Here is a 13875-nt window from a genome sequence, read left to right as displayed (position 1 = left end):
AGTTGATATGAGGGTTAAGTAACATAATTTGTTGAACACTTAGGACTCTCAGTACATAGTAAGTGCTCAGTAAATGTTAGTTGTTGCTGTTGTTATTACTATTAATGCTACTACAGTTGTCATACTTACCCATCAGATTGGGTGTTCATCTTCATCCATAAGCAATGGGTCCTTTAGAGTAGAAAAGATTTCTTATTTGTTTTTGGGACTGCCTCAGAACTGGTAGGTGGTGGGCACACAATACAGTTTTACTGAACTACATCGTCTTAGATTTTTGTCAACTATTTCTTATGAGTAATGATGAAACTCACTGGTTTTGTGGATCAGACTGGGGACTGATGCCCTGTAAGCACACTGTCACTTCATAAACAAACAAACCCTCCTAAAACAATCTGAGATACAGGACTAAAGGGTTATTGTAGGATGTGCATGAGCTTAGGAGTCATTCAGAACTACATTCTATTTAAGGTTCAAATTTGATAATCTTAAAAGAGAACTGGAAATAAGCTTCGGAAAAAGAATCAAAGCAGGCAACCTTACTCAAGTCGTAGGAGGCTCGTAGGGCTTTGAGTGGCCAGATGTCACCGGCATGGTGGCTTTGCTCTGTGTTTCATCCTGAGTCAACAGAATTAGAGAACCTCTGGAAGCCATCCCGCTTTCGTCCCTCGGTCTCTCAATATGGTTGTAGGTGGGAACCAGGAAGAAAAACAATTTTCCCTATCTCGTTTATTTAATCTGGTGTATTCAAAGAGTTTTTAAGGTTTGGTATGAGCATGGGGTCTGGTTGTGACCTGCTGAACTATTAAAGAGTAGATAAGACCTTATGGACCGAGGGTAAATGTTGCACCACAAGCTGCTTCCTCTGATAAGTTTCCCTCCACCTGCAATAGGGCTGTGGGCTGTTGATTAGTAGGAGGAGCTTGGGAGGTTCCTGTAACTTTGGCTCTTGTCAAATTATAGAGGAAGTGGCTCTCTGTCTTAGATTCGTTTCATGGTATAAGCTAGTTTGCAGGATGCAGGAGATGATGCCATAGGACCAAGAAAATCTCTTAAGAATCTGCTAGCCAAATAATTTATATTCTAACATATGCTTTCTCTTTTTGTAGGTCATAGCTGAAGCAGGAGTTAAGTTTTGGTGCCAATGACAGAGTAGTTCTTAACCCTGGCTGCACATTGAAATCCTCTGAGGCTCTTAAAAAGAGACCATTCCCCGGGTTTCACCCTAGAATCTGGGGTAGGGCCTGGGCATCAGCATTTTAAAAAGGAAATATACAGGAATTAATAGAAAACTAAAAGATTAGTCAGAAAGTGGGAGAAAATATTTACAAAATCACATATGTAATAAAGGAATTGTATCCAGAATATATAAGGAAATCTTAAAAGTTAATAATAAGAAAATGAAGAACCCAGTTAAAGAATGGGCAAAAGATTTGAACACTTCACCAAAGAAGATGGATGGCAAATAAACACATAAACAAGTTATTCAAAATATTAGCAACTAGGGAAATGCAAATGAAAACCACATTGAAATATCATTATACACCTTTTAAAATGCAAACAAACAAAGCAGCAAGAAAAAGCAACACCTGACAATTCTGAGTGTTAGCAAGGAGCAGAACAACTAGAATTCTCAGGTAGAGCTGGTGGGAAAGAAAAATAATACAGTCACTTTGGAAAAGAGTTTAGCAGTTTATTATGAAGTTAAACCTACACTTACCACACAATCTGATAATTCCACTCCTAGGTATTGCTCAAGAGAACTGACAACTTGTGTTCACATAAAAACCTGTACATAAATACTTGTAATGGTTTTATTTATAATGATCTCAGACTGGAACCAACTCAGTTCAACATTCAACTAGTAAATGGATAAATGTAATGTAGTATATCCATGCAAAGGGATCCTACTAAAAAATACAATGAAATGACCCAGTGATATATACAATATGAATGAACGTTAGATGCATCATACTAAGTGAAAGAAATCAAATTAGAAGAGTATATACTGAATGATTCTATGTGTATAACATTCTGGAAAAGGCAAAAGTATAGGGACAGAAAACAGGTTAGTGGTTGCCAGGGGTGGGGGTGGAAGAGAGAATTGCAAAGAGATAACAAGAAGGAATTATTTGGGGATGATGGAACTCGTCTATATCTTGATTGTGGTGGCAGTTATGTAATTGTGTCGGTCAAGCTCATAAAGTTGTATATTTAAAAGGATACATTTTATTGTATGTAATTATATCAGTAAAGCTGACTTCTCTCCCTCAAACGATTCTTTAGGAAAAAAAAAATTCCCCAAGTGATTTAAATTCATAGCCAACATCGAAAGATGTTGTTGGTATAACAAATTTGAATCTAGGTTCTGGTATTTAAATTTAAGTTTTCTTATATGTGAAACTGAAGATAATAAAACCCACCTTGAAGAGATATTATGAATTTTTTTAATTTTAAAGATTTATTTATTTTAGAGAGAGAGAGAGCGGACCTGTGGGAGGGGCAGAGGGAGAGGGAGAAAGACAAGCAGACTCCTTACTGATCCCGTGAACCTGAGATCATGACCTGAGCCAAAATCAAGAGTTTGATGCTCAACCCACCACCCAGGTGTGGTGCAGAGATGTTATGAGTATTAAATGTGATAATGTACAACAAGCTCCAAATACAGGATTTGGCACACAATAATAACAACTGCTTATGTAGCACTATGTGCCAGGCATTGCCACAACACTCCCAGGCATCTCTAATCTTTACAGCAACTCTGTGAAGGAGATATCATTATGACCATTTTCAAGGTGGAGAAACTGAGGCTTAGAGAAATTATGGAACTTGCTCAAGGTCTCACAGCCAGCCAGTGGCCCAGCCCGTATCCAAGTATAATCTTTTTTTCTTTTTTTAAAAGATTTTATTTATTTGACAGACAGAGATCACAAGTAGGCAGAGAGGCAGACAGAGAGAGGAGGAAGCAGGCTCCCCACTGAGCAGAGAGCCTGATGCAGGGCTCGATCCCAGGACCCTGAGATCATGACCTGAGCGGAAGGCATAGGCTTTAACCCACTGAGCCACCCAGGCGCCCCCCCCCCCCAAGTCTAAGCTTAATTTGCTGACTACTATACCACTTCTGAAATCTCAGTTTCAACATCCTGCTTTTTGGCTTCATGTCTACTGTTCTAGTGCACTTTCTCAGTATTTTCAATGGTGTCCTCATGGTTGGGCCAGGTTTTGGTAAGGCCAGAAGGAGAAAGGAGCATGTATTTAAAAGTCTGAAGGTAGAGGGGAGTTTGAATATTGTGATATGGAGAAGTGATGGGAAGTTTGGTCAGGGGAGATGAAATATAGTGATGATGATACAGGAGTGGAAAGAAGATAGCAGAGGGGGACTTCCCTCAGTTTAGTGACAAGGGATTACGGAATGAGAGGCCTGGTTGGAGGCACGTGTTATAAATATGCACAAATTTGTCACAGATTATTTTGGCCCAGGTTCTGCCTGGGAGCTATTGGAGAATTCTGGCTGGCCTTAGTTAGTGTAGAGAAATGTATGGATACAGCCACATGTTGAAAGGTGGCGGCTGGGGGGGGGGGGTCCTTGATTTGGAAAGAGGTAGGGTTTTGTTTTGGTGTCTGGTGCGGTGGTGAAGGCAGCAGCTACTGGGCAGTTCCAAGACCTTCAGTAGAGCTGGGCCAGTGGTGTGCTGGCAAATTCTCAACCATGGATTCTCTGAAACCAGGCAACACACCAGACTCTGTTGGGAGCACTTGCCAATTTTTGTGGTGTAAATACTCCTACTATAGTCAATTTCAGCGTAACAATGGAAAATTGGGGAGAGGTGTGCACAGTTATGGCTCTTGGCAGCTGGCACAAGCTGGTCCAAGCACAGCACTGGCTGGGTCAGTCTTTTGTCCTCCATATGAGCAGCAGAAAATTCTGAGCTATGTAGTGCCACAAGCATCTTGGCAGGGGCCAGCCTTCCAGAATGCAACTGAGCCTTGTTCTTGTTTCTAAATATAATGTAACACTACAAAGGATAAAATGTGGGTGACTTTTTTGTAGGACTCATTGTGTAATGGGAGATAGGGTCATAACAGAAGGGACCTAGAGGAGAGTGGGCAATCTGCATTAACTGGCCAGGACTCAGCTGTCTGGCCTATGCCTTCGGTGGGACCCCTGGTTATATGTCTGGTTTTTGTCCTACTATCGTTAATTTGTTCTATATGCTAATACTTCTAGATCTATAAATTTATAGTGAGTAAGAATCTGGCACTTTCCTCCAAATAGTTTCTTTGCCAATAAGCTTGAAAACGATTGCCATTGGGTTAATAGCATTTGAAGTATCCACAGAATTCATCCATGTGAATAATTTATTTTCATCTATAAGAAACATAGGTTCTGAAGGAACCTCAATTATTAGGCTTTTCATGTGTCTTAGAGATGACTTCGGGAAAACAGATACTTGTACAACCAATAGGGAAGTAAGCCTTGACAAGAGATAAATAAAATCAGTTTGGAATTACTTCCCTCATTAAGTTAAAATGATATAAACTTTCTGGTTGTGTGTTCCTGGGCTATGCATCCCCTGTGGATGAAGGCTAGTCTAGACAGACAATATTCATGTAGAACTTTCCTTGTGATGGTGTGCTTTTGTATACAAGAATCCTGATATATTTTCTTGCTGCTGAGGCAACGGACGAGGCCATGATGTTCCCTGCCAGGACAGGAGCTGACCTACACGATCTGCCACCAAAACCCCAGCGAAATGCTTTTGCATTTACAACTCTCAAGAAGCAGGATGTGTTCTTTGTCCTTCTTTTTCAAATTATTATCTATTGACCTATTCCTGGGAAGATACTGTAGATCACAGATCAAGAGAAAAGGAGGGAAGAGGAAAAGGAAAATAGAGGAGCCTTTTCACAAATTATCAATATATAAGTCCTGGTGCCTTATGTAAAAAATGAGTTTTGTGATTCTTTCCCAAGGAGAGAGGCGGCTATGGCTGAACTACTCCTGTAGAAAACAATCTGTTGAGGGGCGCCTGGGTGGCTCAGTGGGTTAAGCCGCTGCCTTCGGCTCAGGTCATGATCTCAGGGTCCTGGGATCGAGTCCCGCATCGGGCTCTCTGCTCAGCGGGGAGCCTGCTTCCTCCTCTCTCCCTCTCTGCCTGCCTCTCTGCCTACTTGTGATCTCTGTCTGTCAAATAAATAAATAAAATCTTTAAAAAAAAAAAAAAAAAAAAGAAAACAATCTGTTGAAGTGATTGTGGCAGATGGTGCTTTGTGATTCTCACGATGGCTTTATATTTCCTAGCTTGGTTTCCTCCTGCTTGGGGGTCACAAAGCCAGTTTTTGGCTCATCAAATCCCAATCATATCAGATTTAGGACTTGTCATTTTGCTACTCTGCCTAGCCTTTATGTATTATTTATAATCCAGCTATATCCACCTCCCCACAAAGGGATTGACCTATCTTCCATTGAAAGAGAGAGTTATGATAAAAACGGAGCCATTAAGACATTACAGGGAATGAGAAGTTAGGAGGTGGTCAGACACCAGAATAATTATCTGTAACAAAAAACCGAAGAAAAAAGAAGCTACTACAGTTGAATCTTGAGCTCTCTGGCAGTGAAGGCAAGAAAGGAGCCTGATGACCCCTTTGCTGACACTTCATACTTCTCAGCACTGAATATTCTAGAGGAGTGGGATGAGAAGTAACAGATTGGCCAGTGCACTTTCCACAGGCCTTCCACTGTACTGAGACACTTACCTGATAATATGGATGCAACGGCTGCAATGATGAAGGACACAATGACACCGGGTCCTGCCATTTCCTTAGCCACCAGACCAGACACCACGTACATCCCCGTGCCCACGCAGCTGCCAACGCCAAGTGAGATGAGGTCCATCGTGGTGAGCACCTGAGCTAGCTTGGTGCCATGGGCTGTGGTGGCCCCAGTTCCCTCCAGCATGGACTCCACTGGTTTGGTGCGCAAGATCCTGGAGTGCATGGCATACCAGGCGGCTCCCCACTGCACCCGCCGGGGGTCCAGGGAGGCAAGGAAGCCACTCATCCTGCGTGATAGGGTTTCGGTGAAGGTCAACTGATGAAAGAGGGTTGTGGGAGCCTTAGTGGGTGCTTCTGGAACTCATCTAGTGAGTAGGGATCTCCTTTTTAGGAAAGGTCCAGAGGGACCCAAAGCAGCCTTCTCCTGGGCATGAATGTCTGCAGGAAAAACACAGGAAAGAAGAAGATGAGACTAAGCAGGGACAAATGATCACTTGGAGACATGGTTGGAGGTCGATATACTGAACCGTTTAAATAGGTCTGTCTTGTGTACTCACAGTGCGGGAGGGTTGTATTCTCCTGTGTGTTACCTCAGGTCTAAATAACAGTCTGTCATTTGCACTCTGTCCCTGAGTCATTCTGAAGAAGATGGTCTGAGTCAGGGCTCTGCCACTTACTGCTGAGGGACCTTGGGGAAGTCACGCTCCTTCCCTGTGCTTCAGTTTCTACTGTATAATGGGGTTAATAAAACCTTCCACCTAGTGTTGATGTGAAGATTAGATTAGTATCTAAAAAGAGCCTAAGACAAGGCCTGGCACATGGAAAATGCTCACCTGGCTTGGCTCTGCCAAGACTTACCTTGCTGCTTCTCCTTGGTAGACCCGGTCTGTGATTTTTGGACATATTCTTTGGGGGAAGCAACATCCTCATTTTTTAAATACAAAGATGTAAAATTAGATTTGTGACTTCTAAGGGGGACAATCCCACCCCATGGTGTTATTTTGGAACTTTGCTCTCAAATAAAATAAAAAGTGTCTTGAGCCTTTTTTTTGCTCTCAAAGATTGAAGAAGAGGACGTGTTCTTGGCTTTGGTGCGTGAGCCCCAGAGATGCTAACTGGGTGGGAAGGTGTCATCCAGTTTTCCATGATCTCGCAGACATTCTTGTAGGTGAAAATCCTGCTCATGATAATTTGAACCCAAATGCTAATAGTTTTATGTATAAACACATGGGGTTTTCAGGGATGGTTTTAATATACATTGACTTTTCCAGGAATCCAACTATAGAGTAAATGGAAGGATGATTGTAAATTCTTTGGTTTGGAATCAAAAAGGAATTCTTCACTGCTTCAGGAACTCAAGGCCCCCTCTCAACACCACGCATGAATCTCCCATGCAGCACACCTGTGACTGCCTGCCTGCCCTTTGTATACAGTGACTCTGTATACAGCGAAAGCATCTGACAGCTCCCTGAGTGCCCGCCTGAGTCTTTCCATACTCAAGTTCTATACAGGTAGATTATTCATGCATTCTGCTTCAGGGTATTAAAAGGGGGTGGTCTAACAAAGCCTTTATTACAGAAAAGAGGTGCTGGTCTTCATAGAGCTGAGAACTATTATATTAGATGATTTCCCAAGTTTTGACAAGTTAGAGAATGCCAAGATGATATGAAGCTACTTTCTTTGGAAACCAGAAGTTTTATACAGTTCTATAAAGACCTGCTCAGGTACAGCTGAACATTAATTCCAACTATGGTGCTGACAAGCCTAGGACATTCACATTTACAAGAAGTACCAGCCCATGTAATCTACCAATATTATTAATTAATACTACTTAATGCTTAATGTAACATTTGTCTGCTTTTAAAGGCTTTACAAACACAACCTAATTAGAATAATCAGACAACATGAGGCAGTTTGGTTTACAGGGGTTGGGCAACGGACCTACTGGTTTGATTTCTTCCTAATTTTGATAGTGTTGTTTCATGCTGTGTTTTAATTCTTAACAACACCTTAAATATCAGTACATGTGGATAGTGCCATTGTATATGGCAGAGTTAGCAGTCTAGAGTGTCCGCAGTCTCTTTTCTCTCTTCTTTTTTTTCCTTTTCTTCTCCCTCCCTCGCTTCCATCTTTCCTTCTTTCTTCCTTCTTTCCTTCCTTCCTTCCTTTCTAAGATTTTGAGATTTGTCAGAAAATGTATCACATATATACCAGAGAGTCTATAAGAACAATTGTTTTGCTTGAGCTCTTGTGAGAAATAATGTATATATCTATTTAACTTCAACTCAGCCAGCATATACCAAGTATCTGTTATGAGCCAGGCGTGGTCTTAGACTTGGGGTACAAAGACACGGTTCTTGCTCGCATGGAGCTTTCAATCTAGAATGCGAGGTGATGAACACCTAAATCACAAGGCAAGGACTAGGTATGTTTTTGTTTTTTCCCGAAAAGGTTATTTTTTAGGGGTGCCTGGGTGACTTAGTCAGTTAAGCATCTGCTTTTGGCTCAGGTCATGATCCCAGGGTCCTGGGATTAAGCCTCATGTTGTGGCGGGGGTGTCTCAGCTCAGCAGGGAGTCTGCTTCTCCCTCTCCCTGCTCCTGCTACTCCCCCTGCTTGTGCTCTTTCCCTCTCTCTGTCAAATAAATAAATAAAATATTTTAAGAAGCTTATGTTTTATTGTTTTTCTTATTATAAAGCCATACGATGTCTACCGCAGAAAAATCAGACAACGTAAACAGTGCTGTTCAGAGAGGAAAGAATATAACACAATATGCAAGATGATAAATAAAATCTGATCATTCTAGGGAGACATGACGGGCAAATCAGATGTTGAATTGTGTACCCCCCAAATTCGTATGTTGAAGTCTTAACCCCCAGGGTCTCAGAATGTGCCCTCATTTGGAAATAGTTGTTACAGATGTAATTAGTTAAGATGAGGTCTTCTGGAATAGGGTGGGCACTTACTCTGACAGGTGTCCTTGTGAAAAGAGGACATTTGGACACAGAATGAGGTGTGAAGATGAAAGCAGAGGCCAGGCTGATGCATCTAAAGGCCAAGGAACACCAAGGGCTTCCAGCAAACCCCCAGAGGCTGGGAAAGGGCCACGGAGCGCACCTTCTGTCACCCTGCTGCACCGTCATCGCAGACTTCCAGTCTCCAGAACAGGGAGACAATACATATCCGGTTTTCAGATGCCCAGTTTGGGGTGCTTGGTTATAGCGGCCCTCACAAGCTAACCGCAGTCGTGAAGGATACAGAACGGGGTGCTGAAGGGGTGAGAGAGGGTCTATGAGGCCATGGATTGGCATAGGCCCCTGAGTAATGGGGAGTCAGTCGTGCCAGCTGTCAGGAGAGAGCGGTCCTGTGCCGCGGTCCCAATGCGAGAGCGGGTGTGACCTGTTCCTGGGACTGAATGAAGCTGGGACGTGGTGAGAAGGAGGACTCCAGTGTCTTGTCAGAGCTTTACATGTGCCAGCTAATTTAATCCTCATGACAAATCTGCCTTTAGAGGGGAGGCCGGGAGAGGTCCAGTAACAACTCCGGAGTCCAGGAGCCCATAGTGCCAGCCCTTGGCCCTGGGACACCTGCTTGAGAGCTCATGTCCTTCCTCCTGGCCCTCTCACCTGAGTTACAGCGTCAGCCTGCAGAGGGCTTCGGAGCTAAGACAGGGCTTGCGTCACTCTGAGCACAGCGAGAAGTGCTGGAGGTTTTATTCAAGTGAGTGACATGATATGATTTACGTTTTAAAAGGCTCCTGTAGTGAAAAGAAGGGCCATATGTACCCAATGTTCATAGCAGCAATGTCCACAATAGCCAAACTACGGAAAGAGCCAAGATGCCCTTCAACAGACGAATGGATAAAGAAGATGTGGTCCATATACACAGTGGAGTATTATACCTCCATCAGAAAGGATGAATACCCAACTTTTTGTATCAACATGGACGGGACTGGAGGAGATTATGCTGAGTGAAATAAGTCAAGCAGATAGAGTCAAGTATCATATGGTTTCACTTATTTGTGGAGCATAAGGAGTAACACAGAGGACATTGCGAGATGGAGAGGAGAAGTTGGAGGGGGAGACGAACCTTAAGAGACTGTGGACTCTGAGAAACAAACTGAGGATTTTCGGGGGGGTGGATTTGGGGGGTTGGATGAGCCTGGTGGTGGGTATTAAGGAGGGCACGTATTGCATGGAGCACTGGGTGTGGTACATAAGCAATGAATTTTGGAACACTACATCAAAAACTAATGATGCATTTCATGGTGACTTACGTAACACAATAAATAAAAATTAAAAAAAAAAAAAAAGTCTCCTCTTAGTGTCTGTGAGGTTAACCGAAGAATCATGTGCTAATGATAAGTTGGTTCCAAGATGGAGTAAAAAGGTGCATGAGGAATGGCCTGGCCTCTGAGGAGACAGACCAGCCAACGGAGAACCATCACCAGAGCAGTTACACAGCAGCCTGTGCACAAGGACAAGGGACATGGGGGGAGGGGGACAACCATCTGGAGGCCAGGTACAGCCTCACGGGTCACCTGTGTCAGAAATGAGGAGAGTGGGCCCATGTCCGGGCAGGGCAGAAGACTTAATGTTGGCTTTCTGAAGGATCGTTACAGAGTTTTCTGATCTCCTGATCCCTTTGCAGTGGTTCCCTGAAGTCTAGAATTGCCCAGGGTTCTTCCAGAAACACTGCTGCCTGTCTTCCACCCCAGAAATTTGTTCAGCTGGCCTGAGGTGTGGTCTGGAGATGGGCATTCTGTAAGGCTCCCCTGGTTGGTTCAAGCAAGGCCCAGTTGGGGTCCACATGCCACCAGGGAAGACTAAAGTGGTGGGTGTGGAAAACCAGGTATTTCCTGTGATGACTGATTTTATGTGCTATGGGATGCCCAGATAGCTGGTGAAACATTTCTGGATGTATCTGTGAGAGGGTTTCTGGAGGAGATCAGCCTTTGACTCTGTAGACCAAGGAAAGAAGGTCCTCCTTCTTCATGTGGGTGGGCATCTCTCGATCCCCTGAGGGCCAGACTAGAACAGATAGGCAGAGGAAGGGTGAGCTCACTGTCTTTGCAGGAGCTGACACTCAGTTTCGATTCTCGTGCATTGGTGCTCCTGGTCCTTGAGCTTTTGGATGCAGAGTGGGGTTTATATGATTGGCCCCTCCACTCTGATTCTTGGGTCTTCAGACTCAGATTTAATTACACCTCTGGCTTTTCTGGGTCTCCAGCTTGACGACAGCAGACTATGGGACTTCTCGGCCTCTGTAACATGGGAACCAGTTCCTGTAATAAATCCAGATTTTCAAATGTATCTGCAGATGTCCTAGTTCTGTTTCTCTGGAGAACCCTAATACATTGTCATTTCCCACATGGGGCCACAAGTCAGACAGGTACCTCCTGTTTCTCTCTTCGGGCAGGTAGCTGGGCCTCTTGGCAGCTGTCTCCTGCAAGTAGTGACTACGGATGCTGTTGGTCTGGAGACACCCTCTGGGATACTTGTCTGAGCAGCCTTCCTCAGAAACTGTCGCATGGACACTGAGAAATGAACCAGGCTTGTTAGGGAGGTGACCGCTTTTATTTGATAGGTAATCATAAGCATGGTGAAAACACAGAGAAGCAACGGGAACACAGGTTGGGGGTAGTGAGCGTTCCTTCCTGGGCTCTCTTTCCTCTGTGTAATTCCTCTGAGTGTTCACTTTATTGATGCAAACAGGGACTTGGGGCATTTTCTTTCTCGGTTGGAAATTTACTGGAGAGAACAAAATGTACGAGAAAACATGCTTCTAAGTGACTATTGACAATTTCCATATTCATTACTCTTAGATTATGTTAATCAAAGATAGTTTTGGAAGCTCTCCGCTGTTGTCTTTCCAAGATGAGCAACAAATGTGTGTTGTGCTTTCTCTAGCACTTTTATTCAGGTTTCTCAAAATACTTCACAGCGATAACTAAGAAAGGCTTACAGGGCCTCTGGGAGGGGAGAGTCATCATTGTGGTGTTTGCTGCTGTGCTTGAGGGTTCAGCGGACTCCCAAGTCTAATGATGGTAAAAGCAGGTTTGTGTTGGGATGAAAATAATCATGGCTTAGAAGTTCACTGAATGGGGCACCTGAGTGGCTCAGTGGGTTAAGCCTCTGCCTTTGGCTCAGGTCATGATCTCAGGGTCCTGGGATTGGGCCCCACATTGGGCTCTCTGCTCAGCGGGGAGCCTGCTTTCCCCCTTTCTCTGCCTGCCTCTCTGCCTGCTTGTGATCTGTCTCTCTCTGTGTCAAATAAATTAATAAAATCTTAAAAAAAAAAAAAAAAAAAAAGAAGTTCACTGAATAGGTAGGATTATCGAATTAGGTTGGAGCCTGACTTTGGAAGTGAGGAGAGGAAGGAAATGAAGGCTAACAAAACAGTCAACAGCCAAACGTGGTTCTGCTTGATTTTGTAAATACACCAAGGGATTACAAAAATCCCTCCGTGACATCCCCTGAGAATAGCTATCCAGCCTTTGCTGGAACATCTGGAGCAGCAGGGAACACGGGCTGATGGAAGCAGCCCCTTCACCCCACCCTGACGTGGGGGGTCAGGATTGCTGCAAAATTCTTTTAATCAGTGTCCCCTGGCAAAACGAGGTTACTGTTCGACTAAAAGGTGCCTGGTTTGATGAGCCCCACCTGGAGGATCTGGAGGAGCCCTCTGAGGCCTGCCTCACTCCTGTATCCTGGGATCTGGAGATAACCCTCCTCCCCAATAGCCTCCTACTTCTCTGGGCTGAACTTCTGGCTCCTAGTTAAGAACATAATTCAGGAGTTGAGTTCTCTGGGTTCTCTGGGTTCGAGTGCTAGCTCTGCCCTTACTAGCTAAGTGGTTTTGCATGGAGCCTTTCTGTGCTTCAGTTTTGCCATCTGTAAAATGGGATAATAATGGTACTAGCTCATCGGCTGTGGCAAGGAGTTCACGAGTGTGAAGATTTTAGCACAGTGCCTCGCACAGTGTGAGGGCCTGAGAGCCCTAGCTGGCATCACCCTGCTCCCTGACCAGGTCTTTCTGTCCCCTACTGCTGACACCCTCTCCCACTGCTTTCACCTCCCTAGGGAGTTTTCGGAGGACTTTTGGCCTGCTGCCCAGACCTCACCCAGAGCTTTTCTCTACCGAAACTCCTTTGGGTTTCCTCTGGCAGCTGACCTTCCCACCAAGGATTCGTGTTTCCCTTTCTCATGCTTGTAAAGAATGGTTTTCTCCTTTCCTATGTTTCACTATTGAAATGGACTTCCTAGCAGATTTGCTTGGGCCTTTGGGTGTAACATCTCTTCTCATTCTTTTATGCCCTTGACTTTTCTCTGAAAGATACACACACACCATGAGGTGGCTAGGACATGATGTGTTCACCTGCAGTCATCACTCTGTCCTGGAAAACATGCTCCACTTCTGACCTTTATCCCCACCCCTTACTGCAGCCAGAGTCTCTGATGGTGGAACTTCTGCTGAGGTCCTCTTTTCTGTTGCTCTTCTGTTCCTTCCAAGCTTACCAGATATGGCTCTCTGTTTGCACCCTGACTGTGGATACACTTGCCTGTCAGTCACTGTAATGGTATGCTGGGTGTCTGATCCCAGGGTCTGCCCTAACAGAACATCCTAGTAAATGGAATTGACATCTGTGTCTGGGTAGCTTTCTCCTGTCGTCCCCAGTTTTGCTCTCTGTATCTATACAGATTAGGGTTAATCTGCTTACAGGAAACTTCTTCAGGGTTTCGAAGGGTTTCGAAGACAACTAACATATCTCTTGGGACTTTTAGCCTCTCCAGACTAAACATCTTCAATTTCTTCAGTGATCAGCAGTGTCTCACATGGTACAGCTTCTAAATCAGTCACATTTTGATTTATACTTCTTGGGCAGGCTGCAGTGTATCATTGCTGACATTTTGGGACCATGGCAAAGCAGTAAGGAAGGATGTTTTTGATCAGTCTAGTGCTGTGTGTGTCTTAAGTTACACAATGCTGGTCCCTGACAAATCAACTCAGAGATACTGTCGACCTCAAAAGTAGGGTTCCTGACTTTAAATTACTAATCTTCCCAGTTAGTCTTTGTGAAATGCTGGATTGATCGAACCCACT

The 13875-nt window shown here is 44.1% G+C and overlaps 1 protein-coding gene across 1 annotated transcript in view; it reads right to left on the bottom strand.

The window, feature by feature from the left end:
* SLC7A14 (solute carrier family 7 member 14) overlaps window positions 1–13875 on the bottom strand; it is a 110576-nt gene that overhangs the window by 44527 nt on the left and 52174 nt on the right. Inside the window, exon 2 of the mRNA XM_032341415.1 lies at window positions 5755–6210. Coding sequence (XP_032197306.1) covers window positions 5755–6058 — 304 coding nt within the window. The 5' untranslated portion in view covers window positions 6059–6210. The remainder of the gene's footprint in view (window positions 1–5754; window positions 6211–13875) is intronic.

Source organism: Mustela erminea, chromosome 1, assembly GCF_009829155.1.
Source record: "Mustela erminea isolate mMusErm1 chromosome 1, mMusErm1.Pri, whole genome shotgun sequence".
Classification (NCBI taxonomy): domain Eukaryota; kingdom Metazoa; phylum Chordata; class Mammalia; order Carnivora; family Mustelidae; genus Mustela; species Mustela erminea.
This window is presented reverse-complemented; position numbering and strand designations above follow the sequence as displayed.